Raw genomic sequence first — 21,766 nt, forward strand, 5'->3', positions numbered from 1 at the left:
CCTAATATGCATAACGCACTTACTTACTTGCAAGTCAGTAAAAAAAAGGAAAACACTTCTAATGGAAAAATGGTCAAAATTGAATATGCATGTCAAAAGAAGAAATATGGGGGGGAGGCAAGATGGCAGAAGAGCTGGGGTCCTCAACTCATCTGGCCCCACAAACTTACCTAGGTAACTTTCAAAACTGAGGGATCCCTGGGTGGCGCAGTAGTTTAGCGCCTGCCTTTGGCCCAGGGTGCGATCCTGGAGACCCGGGATCGAATCCCATGTCGGGCTCCCGGTGCATGGAGCCTGCTTCTCCCTCTGCCTGTGTCTCTGCCTTTCTCTCTCTCTGTGTGACTATCATAAATAAATAAAAATTTAAAAAAAAATTTAAAAAAAAATTAAAAAAAAAAAAAAAAAAAAAAAAAAAACTTTCAAAACTGAACAACTACGAATTTGACCTGAGATTTAAAGAGAGACCAGCTGGAATGCTAGAGAGAAGTTTTTGCTTCTAACAAGGTAGGAAGGCGAAAAATAAAAAATAAAAAAGAATCAAGTGGGGGAGAGGCCCTGCGAGGAGCCAGGCTAAAGTGGGGCAGACAGGAAAGCCCAGCCCTGGAGAAGTGGGAACTTTAAAAATCTGTGCCAGAGTTTTCCCAGCGGGAAAAGTGCTTAGCAGGGAAATCAGGCAGGATCACAGGAGGGGCAGGGACGCCTCCAGATTCTCGGAGTCACTATAAGGGGAGGGCACCTGGAGTAGAGCTCATGGCACACTGCCGCTGATCTCGGTAAAGGGCTGGGACACCGCAGCCCTCGGGGCACCGGGGAGAAGCCGGTCGGTCAGGCCGGCTGGCTCCGGAGCTGCCTTTACCCCAGAGGCTGGCAACGGGCAGAGGTGGCTGTACTCTGTTCCCTGTTGGGAGAGGCGGCCCCCCGGGAGCGTGGGTCAAGTGGCACAGGGCCCCGGATCCCAAGGCACCCAGGCAGACACAACTGATGATCCTGCATTCCCCGGGACAGACAAGCAGGGAGGGCACAGGACAGTCAGAACCCTCCTGCCGCTGGGCGTCCCCCAAGCTGTGCAGGTCAGTGTACCCAGGCCTGACCCCAGGAGCATCCAGGCCATAGCAGACTGGGAGACTGCGGTTAGGCACTTGTGGGGAGCTGACTCCAGAGCTGGAAATCTGGCCACCATTTGTGTTTTTCCTCTTTGTTTCACTCTGTGCCTGGGAGAGGTGAGGCCGCCACGGAACAGAGGACTCACAGGATAAACAGCCCCCAATGAGCCCAGCACCTGGCAGGGGTGGGGCATCTCCGACCAGGCACAGACACCTGAGAACCAGCACAGCAGGCCCCTCCCCAGAAGAATGGCTGGAAGGACAGGGGAAGAGCAAGTTTACTGAACAAGCAGCACTGGAAAGCTCCAGGACTGAGGGAAAATAGTATATAGAACTAGAGGGTCCTTTTTCTTGTTCTTTTTTCTTTTTCCATTAGGACTCGTTTTTTGTTTTTTTTTTAATTCCTTTTTAAAAAATTTTTTTTTATTTATTTATGATAGTCACAGAGAGAGAGAGAGAGAGAGAGAGAGGCAGAGACACAGGCAGAGGGAGAAGCAGGCTCCATACACCGGGAGCCCGACGTGGGATTCGATCCCGGGTCTCCAGGATCGGGCCCTGGGCCAAAGGCAGGCGCCAAACCTCTGCGCCACCCAGGGATCCCAGGACTCGTTTTTATATCAGACTAAAAATTTCCAATATTTTTTCTTTTTCCACCTTAACTACGATATTTTACCAACTCATTTTTTTTCCCCTTTTGACTTTCATATTCCTACAATTGCATGTCTTAGATATATTTTTCACTTCTGGGTTCCCTTCAACATATTCAATTTAATTTTGGTATATATACAAGATACGGTTATTTGTGTTTTGTTTTTTTCTGCCTTGTTTTGTTTTACAATGGTGGAAGTTAGTAGCTACTAACACACGACCAACATACACCCAGAACCAAGTGGAACACTGTGTTGGTTCATTCTGTGAGATTATATTCTCTCTTCTTTCCCATTCTGCCCCCCTCCTATCTTTATGTTTTTGTGGTCAATGTTGGAGCTTTATATAAGTATTGCTGGCTTATATAAATTTGGGATTGAGCATCTTCTAACATACAAAACAAAATACACTCAGAACCAAGAGGATCACCTTCTAGGACCCCTCAGGTAGACTACATTGTCTCTCCACTACTACTTCCTCACCACCAACATCCCTCCACCTTTTATTCTCTTTACTTTTTTTCTTTTTTATTGTTCTTTTGTTTTTGGCTTTTTATTTATTTTTTATTTTTTATTTTTGTTTTTTAAATTTTTATTTATTTATGATAGTCACAGAGAGAGAGAGAGAGAAAGACAGAGACATAGGCAGGGAGAAGCAGGCTCCATGCACCAGGAGCCCGACGTGGGATTCGATCCCGGGTCTCCAGGATCGCGCCCTGGGCCAAAGGCAGGCGCTAAACCACTGTGCCATCCAGGGATCCCTTGGCTTTTTATTTTTATGACTTTGTTTTAAATTTTGTTTTTCACTGTAGTGGTCCTTTTGTTTTATTTTGTTCTGTTCTTCTTTTTCTTTTATTTTCTGGTCTCTGACTTCTTTGGAATCATCTAGGGTCTATTTTACTTAGGTCATGGTTGATATTTTTGACTCAGCTCACTCATACAGCCACTCTGCACTGGACAAAATGACTAGAAGGAAGAATTAACCACAAAAGAAAGAACCAGAAACAATACTCTCTGCCACAGAGTTACAGAATTTGGATTTCAATACAATGTCAGAAATTCAATTCAGAAAAACAACTTTAAAGTTACTGTTGGCTCTGGAAAAAAGCATAAAGGACTCTAGAGACTTTATTACTGCAGAATTGGGATCTAATCAGGTTGCAATTAAAAACAAATGAGATGCAATCCAAATTGGGTGTTCTAACTGCTAGGGTAAATCAGGTGGAAGAGAGAGTGAGTGACATAGAAGGAAGATAAGTTGATGGTAAGAAAGGAAGCTGAGGAAAAAAGATAAAAACAATAGCCCCTAAGGAAAGGCTTAGGGAAATGAATGATAGCTTGAGAAGGAAGAATATACGTCTAATTGGGGCTTCAGAAGAGACTGAGAGAGAAAGGACCACAAAGTATGTTTGAACAAATAATAGCTGAGAACTTCCCAAATCTGGAGAAGGAAACAGGCATTCAGATCCATGAGATAGAGAGGACGTCGCCCCCCGCCCATCAATAAAAACCATTCAACACCTCAACATTTAATAGTGAAACTTGCAAATTTCAAAGACAAAGAGAAAATTCTTAAAGCAACTCGAGACAAGAGATTCTTAACTTATATGGGGAGAAATATCAGATTAACAACAGGCCTCTCCACAGAGACCTGGCAGGCCAGAGAGGGCTGGCATGATATATTCAATGTACTAAATGAAGAACATGCAGCCAAGAATACTTTATCCAGCAAGGCTGTCATTCAGAATAGAAGGAGAGAGAAAGAGCTTCCAGGATAGGCAGAAAAAATATGTAATCACCAAACTGGCTCTGCAAGAAATATTAAGGAAGACCCTGTAAAAGAAAGAGGAAACCCAAAGAAACAATCCACAAAAACAGGAACTGAATAGGTAATAGGATGACACTAAATTAATATCTTTCAGTAGTTATTCTGAATGTGAATGGGCTAAATGATCCCATCAAAAGATGCAGGGTATTGGACTGGATAAAAAAAGCAATACCCAACTATTTGCTGTCTACAAGAGACTCATTTTAGACCTAAGGACACTTCCAGCCTGAAAATGATAGGGTGGAAAACCATTTACTATTCAAATGGTCCTTAAAAGAAAGCTGGGGTAGCAATCTTCATGTCAGATAAATTAGTTTATCCCAAAGACTGTAGTAAGAGATGAAGAGGGACACTATATCATACTTAAAGGGTCTATCCCAGAAGAAGGCCTAACAATCATGAATATTTATGCTCCTAATGTGGAAGCTGCCAAGTGTATCAATCAATTAATAACCAAAGTAAAGACATACTTAGATAATAATACACTACTAGTAGGAGACTTCAACACAGCACTTTCAGCAAATGACAGATATTCTAAGCAGAATATCACCAAAAAAAACAGGTCCTTAAATGATATACTCGACCAAATAGATTTCACAGATATATATAGAACTTTCCATCCAAATGCAACCTAATACACATTCTTCTCAAGTGCATGTTGAACTTTCTCCAGAATAGACCACACACTGGGTCATAAATCAGGTCTCAACCAATACCAAAAGATTGGGATTGTCCCCTGCATATTTTCAGACCACAATGCTTTGAAACTAGAACTCAATCACAAGAAGAAATTTGGAAGAAACTCAAACACATGGAGGTTAAAGAGCAACCTACTAAAAGATGAATGGGTCAACCAGGAAATTAGAGAAGAATTAAAAAGAACATACATGTACAGGATGTTCCCAGTAGAAACAAACTAAATAACAATACATCAACACATCAATAAGGAATTGGTGAAATAAATTATGCTATTGAGGTACAATGGAACACAATGCAGCCATTAAAAATTACAATGTTCATTATGTACACTATCAAGAAAACATGTCCATGATCTATTTAATGAAGGACAAAGATGATAAAAATAGGATATCATGCCTCTATTATATAAAACTGTGTATGTGGGATGCCTGGGTGGCTCAGCGATTGAGCGTCTGCCTTAGGCTCGGAGTGTGATACTGGAGTCCTGGGATCGAGTCCCACATCAGGCTCCCTGCATGGACCCTGCTTCTCCCTCTGCCTATGTCTCTGCCTCTCTCTCTCTCTGTTTCTTATGAATAAATAAATAAAATCTTAAAATAAATAAAAAGTAAAACTGTGTATGTATGTCTGTTGTACTTCATTTCTAGAAAAAAAATAAATACTCAGATCCCTAGTTGAGGCAATGTCTTGTTTTACTTGATTAGGAAATATATTGTCCCTTTGGCATAGAAAAGTGAAATTTCCAAATGTATTTGGTTATGCAAGGCAGAATGTCTCACCTGTTTGTCATTTGAAATACAGTCAGAAATACCACCGGTGCACCTGGCTGGCTCAGTTGGAAGAGTTTGTGACTCTTGATAACAGTGTCATGGGTTCAAGCCCCATGGTGGATGTAGATATCACTAAATAATAAACTTAAAAAAAATCTACTTCTGAAGTAATATGATAGCAATTATATCACGTTGGTTGACTAGAAATGTCTTTCTCTCCTCTCCATCTACTGTTGCATTATTAGAATTTGAATGAACTGTAATAAAATGTGATGTTGCAATATTCTTTAAAGTGCATAGGTTGGTTATATTGCCTTTAATTAACTTGGAAAGCATTTCTTCCCATGTTGGGTACAGTGTAACCAGGAAAATAATGTTATCTCACTACAACATTATTATAATGGCAACAAATCATATCTGTCTAGGAGGGAATGTGATAGTTTTGTTAAAAATGGATAAATACCTCTGTTCAACGGAGGAGATATTCACTGTATTTTTTTTAAGGAAATATCAATGTTAGGCTCAAATTTTTGTGAAATCTTGGGTCCATTTGTGACCACCTAAGATCAGTCTATTTATTTCCTAAGCATATTCTGCAAATGCTATCTCATTTCTATACATTTTATGAATAGTAGACATACTTTTATTTTTTTATTTTATTTTATTTTTTTAAAGATTTATTTAATTTATTTATTTATGATAGTCACACACAGAGAGAGAGAGAGAGAGAGAGAGAGAGAGAGGCAGAGACATATGCAGAGGGAGAAGCAGGCCCCATGCACCAGGAGCCTGACGTGGGATTCGATCCCGGGTCTCCAGGATCGCGCCCTGGGCCAAAGGCAGGCGCTAAACCGCTGCGCCACCCAGGGATCCCGTAGACATACTTTTAAATCTATACTATCAACAGAAATTTTACTTGAAAATGTCTTTTGGTATATTTTAACTTATAAGATGAATTTCCAGTATATGTATGTATAAATTGTATATGAATTTTAGTAATGAAAGAAATCAAATCATATACATTTGGAAAAATTAGCATTTACTTTTTATCAAATGTAATAAAACTTTTAAACTACTCTGATGTGACTTTTCTGAGCAAAAGTATTAAACACAACAAAATAAAAATTAAAAGTAGTTGATAAAAATAGGATCCCATGACCCATTGTGGAAAGTTGTGTGTATATATGTACGGATATAAGTGTGTAGATTTAGAACAATAACTGAAGGGATGTTTGGCAAATTAAATGTGAGTTTTCTGAGTGGCAAAGTTTTTGTTTTCTTTATTCTTTCCCTCCTTTTTTTTAAAGTAGGCTCCATACCCAATGCTGTTGTTGTTGTTTTTAAAGATTTTATTTATCCATTCATAGAGACACAGAGAGAGAGGGGGGCAGAGGCACAGGCAGAGGGAGAAGCAGGCTCCACACAGGGAGCCTGACATGGGACTCGATCCAGGGTCCCCAGGATCAAACCCCGGGCTGCAGACGGCGCCAAACCGCTGCGCCACCGGGGCTGCCCCAATGTTGGGCTTGAACTCATGACCCTGAGATTAAGAGTCCCATGCTCTGCTTACTGAGTCAGCTGGATGTTCCTCTTTCCTTTGTTTAAATTATCATAATGTGCTCTTTATTTTTATATTTGGGAGGGAATAATTTTCTTTTGCAGGGGAAAAGTGTGACTCTAAGACTAAAATGCTTTTGAGTACTTCCTGAAACCACCAAAGTTTTTTAGCAAAGCCATCACTCTACCCACTTCTCTCCTGAGAAGAATCCACTGAAATTCTTACCCATATTCCTTTGTTTGACTTAATTTTGAAAGAACCATGTCATGTCTTCTATTTCTTCACTCTCCTGTTTTTTTCTTCTATTTACCTTTTCTTCCAGGGTGGGTTCTAGAATACTGAGACCCTGGGGGCTGGATTCATAGATACCCAATGCTGTCTTCTGTTGGGACACATTTTTGCCAATGTATTCTTCAGGGATCCAGTGATTCTTTCCCCTTTCCTGGAGAGCTATGGTATGATTTCATTACTACTTCACATAGTTTGGGGGTGGTGGTAGTGCAGGGTAGTGTGCAAAGTAGCCTTCTGGCTGAATACTTTGTATTCAAAAAGGATAAACACTTCCAGAGGACAGAAGTCCTAATGGGAACAGAGTCTCTGGATAGGTTGAGGACCACAGTTGTGTCTCTTGGTGGGAGTGTTTGGCTTAGCTATGAAATTCAGCCTGGGCTCTCAGCCAATTTAGAGAGGAGACTCACTTAATGGAAAACTTAATGTACTCTCTAGTCACTTTTCCATTTTTATGGCAATCATACTGAGGAGAGGTTTTGCCACCTGCAAAATATTTATGATGTGTTTCCATGATGCCTGGGGGGTGCAGAACACTATGGAGAGCTGGGACCTACTGGTTCTACGTCTGCCAGGGACCATAGTTGGGAGGAAAAAAAACAAAAACAAAAACAAAGCTTCCCTTTTAACAATCATAGGAATAAAGAAGAATTTTCTATTTTATGTTTATTAACCACCTCTCCATATGCTGGGAATAAAAATAACAGTGTTATTCAGTGTTGTTCACAGCATAAGGAGGAACACAAACTATCAAATATATGATGGCCATCCAGCATGAGAACAGAGAAGGAGAAGCCTCCATCCTACACTACAGTAAGGAGGCCAACAGGCCAGGGAAGGCTTTCTGCAACATGTGATGCCTGGGCTGAGACTTGAGACAGACTTCAATTTGGAAAGTGTGGGCTGATAGAGTGGAGTAAGGGCCTGCTCCCTGCCCCTGTTGTAATAATGCTCCTAGAGGCGCCTGGGTGACTCAGTTAGTTAAACATCAGACTCTTGATTTCAACTCAGGTCACGATCTCAGGGTCATGAGATCAAGTCCATGCTGGATGTGGAGACTGCTTAAGATTCTTTCCTTCTAAAAAAAAAAAAAAGATTCTTTCCTTCTCTCTTTGCCCCTTCCTGTCCTCTAAAAAAAGATAATAATGCTTCCAAGTATTTTTTGACCACTATGCCCTTATTTACAAATGTAGGCAATATTTACATACATATTTCTGAATGCACAAAACCCCCACAGTTTGAATTTGGTTACAGGATGGAAAGCTCTTTTCTATTGTTTTGACCTGAGTTCCTTTTGTGATTGATAGTCTTATAGTGAAGTTGTGCATATGGATTAGATTCATCATCTAGAATCACTCCTATAGGGCTGGGAAGGAAGAGATCACTTTGGATGCCTGGCTAATTTTCTGCAAGAAAATTTTTTTTAATTTTTATTTATTTATGATAGTCACAGAGAGAGAGAGAGAGAGAGAGAGAGGCGGAGACATAGGCAGAGGGAGAAGCAGGCTCCATGCACCGGGAGCCTGACGTGGGATTCGATCCCGGGTCTCCAGGATCGCGCCCTGGGCCAAAGGCAGGCGCCAAACCGCTGCGCCACCCAGGGATCCCCTCTGCAAGAAATTTATCATGGAGACGTGGGGTGTTGTTAAGCAGCGCTCTACCATTGTGCCTGGCAGGAAGGACAAAGTTGCTGTAGTCGTAGGAGCAGTTTCCTGATTCTCTACCTTCCCTTCCTTGCGAAAGAGACAGCAGCTCTGATGGAGCCAAGTTCTCCAGGTTGTTCTAGAAGACATTCTTACAGTACTAACACAAAGCCCCCTTCTCCAGCTCTTCCAAGTATAATGTAAACACCTCATTCCTATATTAAACCACTCTCAGTGTTAAAAAGTGGTTCCTGCTTCTTGTAACAATTTTGATAAATATTTAATGAACATTTTCCCTACTTTAGAATAGAGGCTATTAACTCCATTGAGAGAAAGATAAATTTTTTGAGCTACCATTTTTTTTTTTTTTTTAGGAGGGGGACAGAAGAAGAGGGAAAGAGAGAATCTTTTTATTTTTAAAAGATTTTATTTATTTATTTATTCATGAAAGACAGAGAGTGAGAGAGAGAGAGAGAGAGAGAGAGAGAGAGAGAGGCAGAGATATAGACAGAGGGAGAAGCAGGCCCCCTGCAAGGAGTCTGATGTGGGACTTGATCCAGGATCCTGGGATTAGGACCTGAGCGGAAGGCAGACACTCAACCGTTGAGCCATCCAAGCATCCCAAGGGAGACAGAATCTTAAGTAGGCTCTACACCCAGTGCATGACCCCACAAAGGGCTCCATCTCACAACCCTGAAATTGTGACCTGAGCCAAAATCAAGAGCTGGACACCTAACCGACTGAGCCACCCAGGCACCCCTTGAGCTACAATATATATACAGAAGGACTCCAAGTCACAAAAAACTTACTCGGTCTTAAAGCCAGATCTCTCTGCTACCAAAGCCTTTGCTCTTATTTACCACTTGTTAAAAGACAAAACTCAAATGAGTAAATTTGAAGATCTAATTGGCTTTCTTAAGCAATTCATGAATCTGGCAGCGTCCCATCTAACAACTAGAGGGGAGTTCATGAGAAGGAAAATTATTAGCAAAAGATAAGGAAGGACTGTTTTAGGCAAGATCACCTTCTCGGATGGAGAAGGGCAGGAGGTCTTACCATGCAGATGACTTCATCTTCCTTTTGGGGGATGGAGAAGGTAGAGACAACAGATGACCTCATTGGTGCTTTTTGGAAAATTCCCAACTGACTAGTTAAAACTTTTCCTGGGGAGGTTGGAATTGAACTTAGGTTAGGTATTAAACTCTAGTTTGGTGACTTGGCCTAGCTCAAGAGGCACCATTTTGGGTCTGTGGTTTTCTTTTTAACACACCTTATGTTAACTACCAAAAAATTCACATATTACACTACTTCACATAATCTCTGCACTGGTGGATAGCAGGTTCAAATTGTCTTTCTTTTTCAGGTTTCCTTTGTTTGTCTCTGTTTCCCAAATATGCTGGGAGGGGAAGCCAGCTAGGGCATTCAGAGTATGCCTGAAGAATCACCCAGTACATAACAGTGGATAATTCGCAGGGTCAGCCCTTTAATCTAGTGTAACCACTACCAAAGGGTGCCAAGGCAGAGCTGAAGCATGCAGACCTATAGGATTAGGCCAATCTCAAAGCCATGCTGCTTTCTAATGATGAGAAAGGCATATATGAACCTGGGAAGGAAGTGGAATAATTTCTGGGAAGGGGTGAATTTTGGATTTTTATGCTTGAATTCTTTTGCACATTGGGCCATTTTGCTTTCTTTTCCAGGGAAGTATCTTCCATGACCCTTCAAAAATCTATTCCTCTTTAGAGTAGAAAGAGTTCAATAAATGACAGTAGGGACGCCTGGATGGCTCAGTGGTTGAGCATCTGCCTTTGGCTCAGGTCATGATCCTAGGGTCCTGGGATCGAATCCCACATCCAGCTCCCTGCAGGGAACCTGCTTCTTCCTCTGCCTATGTTTCTGCCTTGCCTCTCTCTCGGTCTCTCATAAATAAAGAAATAAATAAAATCTTTTTAAAAAATGACATTAGAATTGTACTTGGAAAAAAAACTAAGTTAGAATCCTTCCCTCAGGCCAAATGTCAAAATTAATTCCTGTTGGGGCACCTGAATGGCTCAGTCAGTTAAGAGTCTGATTCTTGGGGGATCCCTGGGTGGCGCAGCGGTTTGGCGCCTGCCTTTGGCCCAGGGCGCGGTCCTGGAGACCCGGGATCGAATCCCACGTCGGGCTCCCGGTGCATGGAGCCTGCTTCTCCCTCTGCCTGTGTCTCTGCCTCTCTCTCTCTCTCACTGTGTGTCTATCATAAATAAATAAAAGTTTAAAAAAAAAAAAAAAAGAGTCTGATTCTTGATTCTGGCTCAGGTCACGATCTCAGGGTTGTGAGATCATGCCCCACACTGGGCTCCATGCTGGGCATGGAGCCTGATTAAGATTCTCTCTCCCTCTCTGCCTGTTCCCCTTACTCCCCAATGCACATTCTCTCTCTCTCTCTAAAAAAAAAAAAAAAAAAAAAAAAAAAAAAAAAATTCCTACCATATTAAAGAACAAAATATAAAACTTAAAAGAACCAGAATAAATAAAAAAAAAAAAAAAGAAAAGAACCAGAATAAAATATAGGTGATTAAATAAATGATGCCACATTCATAATGAGTACCAAAATTATTATAAACTATAAGGTAAACCTAAGTTTAAAGACCTGGAAAGATTACTGTGTTGAACCAGTAAGCAATTACTGTTTTGGGTAGAGGGAGTAGAGGGATACCACTTTTATTTTTAAAGTTACATACCTAGTGTACATTTATGCATATATATAATAGTCAAATTTGAAAAGTGTTAGAAAAGAAACAACAGGCCCAAAATGAGGTAATTTGTGCTAAGTCTCACAACAGCAATACCAACCTAACCTAACTGAAGTTTCAACTTCTCTCAGGACTATAACCAACTAGTCAATCTGAATTACCTGGTCAGCACTAGTGAGGTAATCCATCTGAGAGACTCCCATCTTTCCTCAAAGCATTGTGACTTTGCCTCAATCCACTCTTTGCTAGAAACTTCCTTTCCACCCCCTTCTCCCTACGAAATCCTTCCATTTTGCACAGCTTCTTGGAGCTCCTATTTGTTAGAGGGGATGTTGCCTGATTTATGAATCTTTGAATAAAGCCAATGAGAGCTTCAAATTTACTCAGTTGAATTTTGTTTTTAGATTTTTTTTTTTAAAGTAATCTCTACACCCAACATGAGGCCTGAACTCACAACCCTGAGATCAAGTCACATGCTCCACTAACTGAGCCAGCCAGGTTCTCCCTGAATTTTGTTATTTAACAAAGGATATGTACCAAACTGGGGACCTTTAGGTACCTCTGGAGGGATAGAAATGAAGGGCCCAGAAGAAGGAGGAGCACATTTACTTCTTTCTCTACATAATATTTTAAAGAGTGAAAACTATAAATTATTTCTATTATTTAAAAAAATATTTGTTAGAGAGAGAGAGAGAGAGAGAGAGAGCATGTATGTGTGTGTGCATGAGCACACATGAGGTTGGGGAGGAGTAGAGGTAGAGGGAGAAGTAGGCTCCCCAGCCAAGCAGGGAGCCCAATGCAGGGCTTGAGCCCAGGACCCTGAAATCATGACCTGAGCTGAAGGCAGATGATTAGCCAACTGAGCCACCCACGTACCCCAAATTATTTTTATTATTTGTGGTCAGTAATTCTCCAAATAAAAAATCTAAACAATCTTTTAAAGTGGAAAAAAAATCCATGTAATAAGGGTAAGGAAGTTTTTCTAAGCATAACACCGAAGACAAAAACCATAGGGGAAATTATTTAAAGAGCTAAAACTCTCATCTAACAAACAATAAAGTTGTAAAAAAAGTGTTTGCAACACAAGATTGTGGTAGATACTGAGTTAGCTCTCTCAATCTCCATTCCTGCATCCCTCTGTGTACAGAGTATATAAAGCTTTAAACTAGATTTCTGACACTCCCCTGCAGTTAGGATTCTGTATGTAAATTAGGATCTGCCAGTTGGATGCACTCACAGTATTTTAGAAGCAGACCTGAAGCAGCGCCCATCTTTCTGCTGCTGCAGCTATTAGCAACCGAGATTTTTTTTTTTTTTTTAGCAACCGAGATTATGGAGACCCAAGTCCTTAGAGGCAGCTGCAGTCATACCCAGAGGTCCAGTGTCTTATCTTAAGCTTTGTGGATACTGAAGGCAGCTTTGGCTCAGGAAACAGAAAAGTAAAACCACAGAAAAGAGAACAAAAATGAAAGGAGCATAGGGACAAGAGATGCTGTTGACAACACCTTAAAAAAGACAGTGGGCAGAAATGAGAAAAGGACAAGGAAATAAAAAATTAAGGAGTAGAGAAAAAGTGATAATAATTGAAGACAATACGTAATATTCCTAAAAGAGGAAAACTGAAAACAGTAAATAAAAAGATGAAATTAAAAAAAAATTATGTGAAATAAAAGATTTGATTCTATGGACTGAAAAGGCACAGACTGTCTTCCAGGAAACAGGGACCCAGAACAGTCACTACCCAAACTCTTTGCAAAAGCTTAAGCCTTCAGTATTCTTCAAATCTCAAACCCCATTCACGGCGGACGAGGACTTCCTTTCTAGAGCCAGGGACCTAGCTTCCAGCCTCCAGACCTAAAAATGTGCTCCTGCTTCCCTCCATGTCCCATCTTACAGTGGACGATATACCTTATGGGCTGCTCTCAGTTTTTCTTTTTTTTTAAGACTTTATTTATTCATGAGAGATACCGGGAGAGAGGCAGAGACACAGGCAGAGGGAGAAGCAGGCTCCCTGCAGGGAGCCCATGTGGGACTCGATCCTGGGCCTCCAGGATCACGCCCTGGGCTGACGGCAGGTGCTAAACCGCTGAGCCACGCGGGCTGCCCTGCTCCTAGTTCCTATCTTCTCAGAGCCTGACTTTACTGCTATCTCAGTCTCCTGTATCTTCAGCCTTGCTCTCTCCCTGTCTCCCATGCTTTACATTTTATCTTACCAACTTCAAGCCTATACTTCCCTGTAAATGCTTGTTCAGTTGTCGCCATCCTTCACTGGCTCCAGGACAAAGACCATGTCTGTTGGTTTCTTGTGGACCACGGGAAGGCCCAGTAAGTGCCTGCCTGACACAGTTGGTGCTAAATGCAAGTACCCAACAAATGGTATTTCAATGTTCTACCACTAGATTCAGTTTCTCCACTGTGCATCAGAAGGCACTCTCAGTGCACGTACCCCTGGGAGTCCAGATAAAAGGCAGCCCCTTCCCATCCAACACAATGCAGTCTGCTCAGTCTGCATTTACTCGTTTCTCTTGTCCTGTTTCCCTAATCTTTCACTAATTCCAGGACTTCTTTTTCCCCTATAGATTCACCTTCACTGTTTCTGCCTCTGGACTAAATGACTTCTGCATCTATGCCTTTCGCTTACCTACCCTCCCTGGAGTTGACCCACCGTGTTCCTCAGCTCAGTGGATTCCAGTCTGCTCATTCTCATTACTATGCCTCCTGGGCCACGGTGCGTGGGCAGCCACACCAGACACTGTCATTCCTGATCTGGAAACTGAATAGTGGCATGGAAATCATAAAATAGCAGGAACAGACTGAAGGGGCATAGGAGTTTCTGGTTTCCACCAGGTTAGTAAATTAGTGAGGGCTGCTGGCTCCCTCAGTCTCAGTCTTTAAGAAATGATGCATGGATGGGACCCCTCACTACCGCTCCCAGGCAATGATGCCACCAAAGAGATATGTACATATACTTGAGAAAATGGAATGTTTTAAATTGATGATGAGGAAGCAGGAGGCATGGTCCATATGCTTGGGTGGAGTGAGAGGATAAATTAGACAAAAATGGAGAAAATCCCCCATCTGTGGAAATTCAGAATGGTGCATAGTGCTGATACAGAGGTTCTGGGGCAAGATCCTAATGTGGCAAAGCCACTAACTTACCTCAGTCTGAGCACTGACCTGCCTCAGACATTTCATTTCTTCATTTTTCTTTCCACTGTGAAGATACTTATCCCTAAAGGTTATTTAGCATCTATATAGCACTTACTGGCTCCTTCTTCACTCCTTTGTCAAACCTATGATAAGAAATGCAGATTTTACAGATTTTATTTACTTCATAGCAAGCATACAATTTCACAACTAACCAAATCATTTTATTTATTTTTTTAAAGGTGGCTCCAAGCTGGGCCTCATGAGCCTGAGATTAAGATCTGAGCTGAGATCAACAATCAGATGCTTGGGGCACCTGGGTGGTTCAGTTGGTTCAGCATCCGACTCTTGATTTCAGCACAGGTCTTGACCTCAGTGTTGTGAGTTTGAGCTCTCCATGCCCAGCATGAAGCCTACTTAAAAAAAAAAAAAAAAAGTTAGATGCTTAACCAACTGAACCACTCAGGGTGTCCCTAAATCATTTTAGAATAGTGGCATAACCTGTTTAAGATTTAAGACTCTGGGGGGATCCCTGGGTGGCGCAGCGGTTTGGCGCCTGCGTTTGGCCCAGGGCGCGATCCTGGAGACCCGGGATCGAATCCCACGTCGGGCTCCCGGTGCATGGAGCCTGCTTCTCCCTCTGCCTGTGTCTCAGCCTCTCTCCTCTCTCTGTGTGACTATCATAAAAAAAAAAAAAAAAAAAAAAAAATTAAAAAAAAAAAAGATTTAAGACTCTGGGGCTTGGGGTGTCAAACTGTGCTGAGACATGTGACAATAGAGCAAATTCTATTCTTTGTGGTTATCTTGCTTACATTACATTTTCATGACCTCAAGCAGATAAATCAAAATCTTCAAAATATACACATTCATATGTGTGAATGCATGTGAAAATCTCTTCCAAGTTGGTTGTAGCCCTCTTGAAATGTCACTATGAAACCTAATGGGGTTGGGGAGAGGAAGCCAGGGGGTGTTCACATACTGTGACTTGAGTATTTCCAAATGTGATAATGTCAGAAAGTTGTTGAGTCACTGTTTCTGTCTAAATTGAAAAAATTAACTATTAGTGGCATTGAGTGTTAAAGTGGCATTGAGTCTAAGATACTAATGTCTATGAATAAAACCTATGAAATAAGCTATATTTTATGAACATACCCAAAGGTAAATAGTATAATATATAAGATGGAGACAGCTTTATCTTCAGTATGCTATGCAAATAATACTGGCTTAATTCAGCTACTTGAAGTAATTTATTACATATAGTTTTAGTTGCTTTTAGGAGATATTTAAAGCTTAAAAAATCTAAATATTATTAAAATTTCCCACAATCAGGTCACACATGCTATGTTTAATCAACTTCATATGGGCAGCCCTGGTGGCTCACTGGTTTAGTGCCACCTTCAGCCTAGGGCCTGATCCTGGAGACCCGGGATTGAGCCCCTCGTGAGGCTCCCTGCATGGGGCCTGCTTCTCCCTCTGCCTGTGTCTCTGCCTCTCTCTTTTTCTCTGTGTCTCTCATGAATAAATAAGTAAAATCTTAAAAAAAAAATCAACTTCATAAAATGTTTGGGTCTATGCCACTGGACGGAATGGCTCCAAGTGCACATGGTGAAAGCATGTTCAGGAGATAGATTCTCCTTTCTCAAACTACATTCAGGTTATGAAGAAGAATCACACTCCAAGACTAAAGCCACAATCTACTTGCTGCTACTCCAGAGTGTGGTATGTGTATGTGCCAGGGTGGTCATGCAAGGAGACTCATAGTCACAGCATAAAACAAAAGCAACTGGAATAATCTGCAGCCAGAGAAGCTTGACTTGAATTGTTTTAATGTGCTCCTTTTCCTACATAAGTACTTGAGGAGGGCTACTCACTATAGCTTTACATAAGATCTGTCCCTATTCTCTAAGTAGGATAATTTACTCCATTTAAAGTAGAAATTGAATTATTTCACAATAAGCTCCTCATCTTCCCCAAATAGTGCGCATGGCTTGTGTTCTTCATCCAAGTTTTTAAAAATTGATGGTAAGTAAAGACAAGATACAGATTGGTTTCCATTTTTATTAAAGTTCTGTTTTTTTGTTTTTTGTTTTTTGTTTTTTTTTTTACTAAGGAATACATTACACGTAAAGTTCAATAACACAAATAAAGATTAGTTCTCAAATCTTCTATTTCATTTATCAAAAATGTAAACATAAAAGAAAATAATTTACCATTTCTTTCCCTATCCTGACTGTATTAAAAAAAAAAAAAAAGTCATCCTTTCAGGTTATTTCTTTCTTCAGAATGAGTAGCACAGACGTTATTAAAATATATTCGTCCTCCAGCCAGGGCTGCAAGGACATGGCATGAATGACTAGTGCCCACTGTGAAAAGGGTCTGTGAGGCTGTCACTGACCACTGTCCATCTCCTCTACCAGGACTGCTCAAATGCCCTCAGAGATGGCTCTTCTCTCACCACTCAATGTCCAAGGACACGGACAGCGCTACGGCACTGAGCACAAGACACTGTGATGAACATGATGTGCAAGCTGGCATACTCCAGGACGCAATCAGAGCCAGCAATGACCTACCGAGTCTGGATGAGTGTTAGTCATAGAATATTAGAGTTGAAAGACTCTGAGAAAGCAGCTAGTCATTTTACAGTTCATCTCATTCAGTAAGTCTTCTATAATATTGAGGAGAATATTGACTAAATTTTATAGAATACTCAGGTATATTTATATATCTTCCTAAAGTCACTTAAACTTCATTAATTTGTTTCATCTTCAAATATTGATAAACTCTAAGCCAACATACTAGGCTGAAGCTAATTTCAAGCATAATTTATAACATTTTAAGAATGTCTATTTGGACTTAACAAAAATAAATATCCTTAAGAAGTAAGTAAGGGAAAAGGACGTTCTTCAGGAGAATATTAGAGGGGTCTACATTAAGACTACCCTAACTGCTTGCCAGTTTCTTTAAAGCTGTCAGCTTAAGTCTGCCTACATGGCTTTTGCTGCCTTCCTGTAAATTCTGTTCTTGAAAACCTGAGAAACAAATTCATTTGTTATTGACAACTGGGACATTAATACTATCAAAATGAACCTAAATCTGAACTGAAAACTGAGGTAGTCTAGTCAGTTTTTATATGCACTCCACACTTTTTGAGTCAGAGACTCTACTGTCTGTCCCCAGATCAGCCACTCCTCCTTCTCCTCCCACCTCACTTCCACCAGTGGCCGCAGTCTGCTAGTCTTCTCAGTGAACCACTTTTGTTAACATAAAGGGCATCCTGCCACAGGATACCAACATTTAGGCCATTTCAAATTCTTCAGTTCAAAGATGAATTCTAGCCTACTAATTCTGCATTAAAATCTCAGATTTTAAGTTTGTTTTTAGAACATGGTCATATTCTAAGTGACTCAAATGTTCCCCTTAATATTTCTTACAGGTTCAGTGGCCTTCTAAGTCTTCAAGGAGTACACTAGGAAGAATCGGTGATCAGCAACCACTCTCAAGACTCGTTGAAGAGGAAGGAAGACACAGGAGCCATTAGTTACCCTCAGAAAGTCAGGATTTCTTAGCCTCGTACTTCATCAAATCCCTTATTTGTGCAGAGAAAACACTAGGGTATCAGATTCCAAGCTTAATAAATATATATAGAAAAAATGTCATCTATAATATTTTCTTCAGAAAGTCATTAGTGCAAATATAATTATATCAATAAAAAATAAAGCAAAAATATATTTCAAGTATAAAAAGCACCATGCTCGGAAACAATACTACCTAAATGGCATTACTGCACAACAGTCAAAATATAATCAAACCTACCACTGTGAATCTCAAATATATTATCCATTGTATTTTTGGTGAAATTCTTTATACAACTTTGCAGGATGATTCATCACAATAGATATATAAATTTAGAGTTTTAGGATTTTCTTTAAAAATACACTCTACACTTTTCTCTGACTTTTAAAGTAAGTGTGACAAAGGCAGAAAACTGAGCACTGGCCTGACACCATTACTATTAGTTTCTCTTTAGCTGAAGTTGTCTATGCTCGAGACTCCCAGCTTTTTTTTACAAATACCTCCAATTTAAAACTGCATGCAAATACATATTTAAAATTTATGCATTAGAAAAAAGCGGCTTTCCTCTATGCTGGGGTGGTAGTTTGGCTCCAATACCAAATAATCAGTTGGAATTACCTTTTAGTAATTATACTGCTTGCTCACTTAACACAATCTCTTAAATGGAGCGCTCAATAACTATATGCTGAGTTAAAGAACCAATGAATGAATGAATGAGTGAAAAAAATCTTGTCCAGGAATTATGTTTATAATGCTGCAGGATTTCATTAGCTGTATAGAGAACTGGGCATTACTAATCATTAATAAATTTCAAATTGGAATTACTAAGAGGGAGTGGTAAGCTCTAGTACCAGAGCAGAATTGCTTCTGAGGATGAGAGTCTACGTGGTAACAAGAGGAGTGTCAAAAGAAGGAAGCAAAAAATTATCATCTCCTTTTACGTTGTTTGTTTTTGCCTGCCAAATCCAGTCCCTTGTCTGTGGTTTCGCTGGATAGTAGGTAGTGACAATGGGAATCTTGTTCATCCATTCATAAATGTTACTAATGAGATGACAGGGCATTTGGCTACCTTACCAGAGTCATAGTTACTACTGCCATTTACCTGTGCTTCATTGAACTTCTTCATTTTGACATTCAGAGCACTTGGCAGAAATCACACTGAATCAAGAACATCACTTCCTTTTAAAGGACAGGCAATTTTCTGACTTCTGTCGACTGAGTTTTATGTTGTGGGTAAAGGCAGCCCTACTGAATAGGCCCTACACCCAACCTGCACTTTGCTATTAGTAAACAATTCAGACCATCTTGTTTTGACTCATATTTTTCTTCTTATATATGATTTTCAGATAGTAGAAATTCTTCTGTAACAATTTCTTAGCATACTTGCAAGTAACTGCGTATCTCCCTATGTAGTACCATAATTTATCTTCATTTGTCAAAAAGGAATAGTTCTGTTTTTGCTGGATTACAGTTGTCATAATTATTATCTGAAAAACATACAATTATGTTTTCTTCTGTTTGCATGTCTTCAATGTTCTTACAGGGCAGAGTATTTTTCTCTCTCTGCTCCCACAGTTTTTCAAGTCATTATTAAACTACTGGAGAATACACTGAAGGGTCTACCAACACATAATGGTTCAGTAGTAAACTGTCACATAGCTGGTTTGAAAAAGGCAAGCATGGTTAAATCATAAGATGAGCAAAACATAATAAAAAAAAAAGCCTCTTAGAATAATGAGGACAATGTTTTAAGTGTATCATGCACAACTATTAAATTCAATATAGGTACAGCAGTGATGTAGAAACCCAATTCAATTACTATCTGTAAGTCAAAGGACAATTTATACTTTTGAGGACAGGATTCATAACTTATAATCTTGTAATAGCTGTTTTTTAAGTTGCTGCAGTATTGATGAACTTTCCCAACATTTTAGGTTAATGAAAATGCTGGGGTATGTAATCACTCTGAAAATTTCACCAATTATCCCATTTTCAAAGGCAAACTTCAGGCAGGTTATATATCTTGACAGATAAAGACATGGTGACTTAGAATTCCTTCTCCTCCTCCAACCTCTGAGGCTGTTGGGCTGCTGCTGAAGAGTGACTGCTGTGAAGTTCTGCTTCAAGGTCCGACTGTGGTCAACACTTCCAAGCCAAAGTCAGGAACATCACTTCTGCCATCTGTACAGGCTGGCACTCACCCAGATTTTGTGCTTTGTTCGGAAGAACATGACACAAAGGAATGTCTTGAGAATTCACTTTTCCACTCCTAGTGCCATGCACACAGAAGAAATCCAGCCAGCAGAGGAAAGAGATTGCCTAGCAGAAGCCAGAGGGTGGCTACCAGGCTAGAGGAACGGGAACAGAGATCTAGGGTAGAAAACAAGAAATTGACTTTCTAGAGACATTTCTGGAATAAATCATACCAACTAAAAACTGACAGATGAGTACAGGTGACTATTAAAAGGTAAACAAGGACCACCTTGGAAAGGAGAATCAAAATTAACTTCCTGAAACCTAGATATGCAAAGTCATTTTTATACATTTATGGAAAAAGAACAAAATATTTTATGCAGGAAGAAAAGATGATGTACCCACCATATCGAAGTTAGGAGCAGCACCCCCAAAAAGAAAGAAGTCTTCAGGAAATATCCCAACAAAGCCTAAGATGCTATAGAGGAAAGTAAATAGTGTTGCAATAAATTTCCCAAGATACAGTCACTTGTGCCAGTGGTGCAATGCCAGCAAACTGAAACTTAGATAACTTTTATGTTCCTCCACTTGACCAGAAACGCAATACCAAGTAAGCTAATCTTCAATTGCTAAGCCAGCTCTGGGTTCTGTACTTATTTCCTTTGTCCTTCATCTTTCTATATAAGGTCAGATATGCCACCCCAGCCAATCAACTTAACCCGAGTACTTGTTTCCTGCTTGCAGTTCTTTTCCCTTATTTTGCAGTTCTCTGTATTCTTGAGAGTGGAGATTGTCTGCTTTATGAAATTTGCTTAGATCAACTAAATTTTCTTTCTGATTAACACAAGGGAATGCGCTATTAACAATTATACCAAGACCATAAGCACATGCACTGTCCAGGTAAACATACGGCCCTGATCTCTAACTACCTACCCATCTATCTGTATCATGCCAGGCTGATACGGAAATGGTAGAAGATTCTATGGTCTTGGGCACTAGGAATAAATTTTAATTTAGCCACAAGTTGTTCTCAGGGCTAAAATGACTTCCTGAAATAATTCTCAGAATGGAAAACATTTTTATTGCAGTCAAGAGAACAGGTCAGCCTGACTTTATTTTAGAATGAGTTGTCCTTTCTAATATTTCGATCAACGAAGAATAAACCAAGATTCAAGTCTGACTTGCTTAAAAGGTGAGAAAAATAATATCAAGGCACCGGAGCTTATTCTTCTGGGCACTAGGCAGTGTGGATGAAGTATTTTTTAAAAATTGTTTTCCTGCCTATAAGCCAGGTAAATCATGGGGAATCTCTATTCTTCAATGGAATCATGCTGGTATTTGTTAAATCTTTTAAAAAATCCCACTTAGTAAGAATGGTCCTTCTCAAAGTGTAGTCCTTGTGTCAACAATATCAGCATTACCCTGGAACTTGTTAAAAATGCAAATTTGCAGGCTCCAACCCAGATCTTTTGAACCTGAAATTCTTGATTTTAACATGATTCTGATGCATGCTAAAGTTTGAGAACTTCTGACTTAGGACTTCACTATCTAATATGGCAGCCGCAGCTGTATGTGCTACTTA

General features: G+C 40.2%; 1 protein-coding gene and 1 long non-coding RNA gene across 3 annotated transcripts in view; one reads left to right on the forward strand and one right to left on the reverse strand.

The window, feature by feature from the left end:
* The window catches only part of LOC119867349, a 50,277-nt gene extending 36,171 nt beyond the window's left edge, over nucleotides 1-14,106 (forward strand). The window contains exon 3 of the long non-coding RNA XR_005383413.1: nucleotides 13,851-14,106. This is a non-coding gene — a long non-coding RNA (uncharacterized LOC119867349). The remainder of the gene's footprint in view (nucleotides 1-13,850) is intronic.
* Nucleotides 13,365-21,766, reverse strand: part of LMLN (leishmanolysin like peptidase) — an 89,756-nt gene continuing 81,354 nt past the window's right edge. Inside the window, exon 17 of one of the 2 annotated variants that reach the window (XM_038583076.1) lies at nucleotides 13,365-14,564. In XM_038583076.1, coding sequence (XP_038439004.1) covers nucleotides 14,548-14,564 — 17 coding nt within the window. In that variant the 3' untranslated portion in view covers nucleotides 13,365-14,547. Of the gene's footprint in view, nucleotides 14,565-16,456; nucleotides 20,362-21,766 lie in introns of those variants that run through there. The other variant, XM_038583074.1, reaches the window with a different exon arrangement.

Source organism: Canis lupus, chromosome 33 (assembly GCF_011100685.1).
Source record: "Canis lupus familiaris isolate Mischka breed German Shepherd chromosome 33, alternate assembly UU_Cfam_GSD_1.0, whole genome shotgun sequence".
Taxonomy (NCBI): domain Eukaryota; kingdom Metazoa; phylum Chordata; class Mammalia; order Carnivora; family Canidae; genus Canis; species Canis lupus.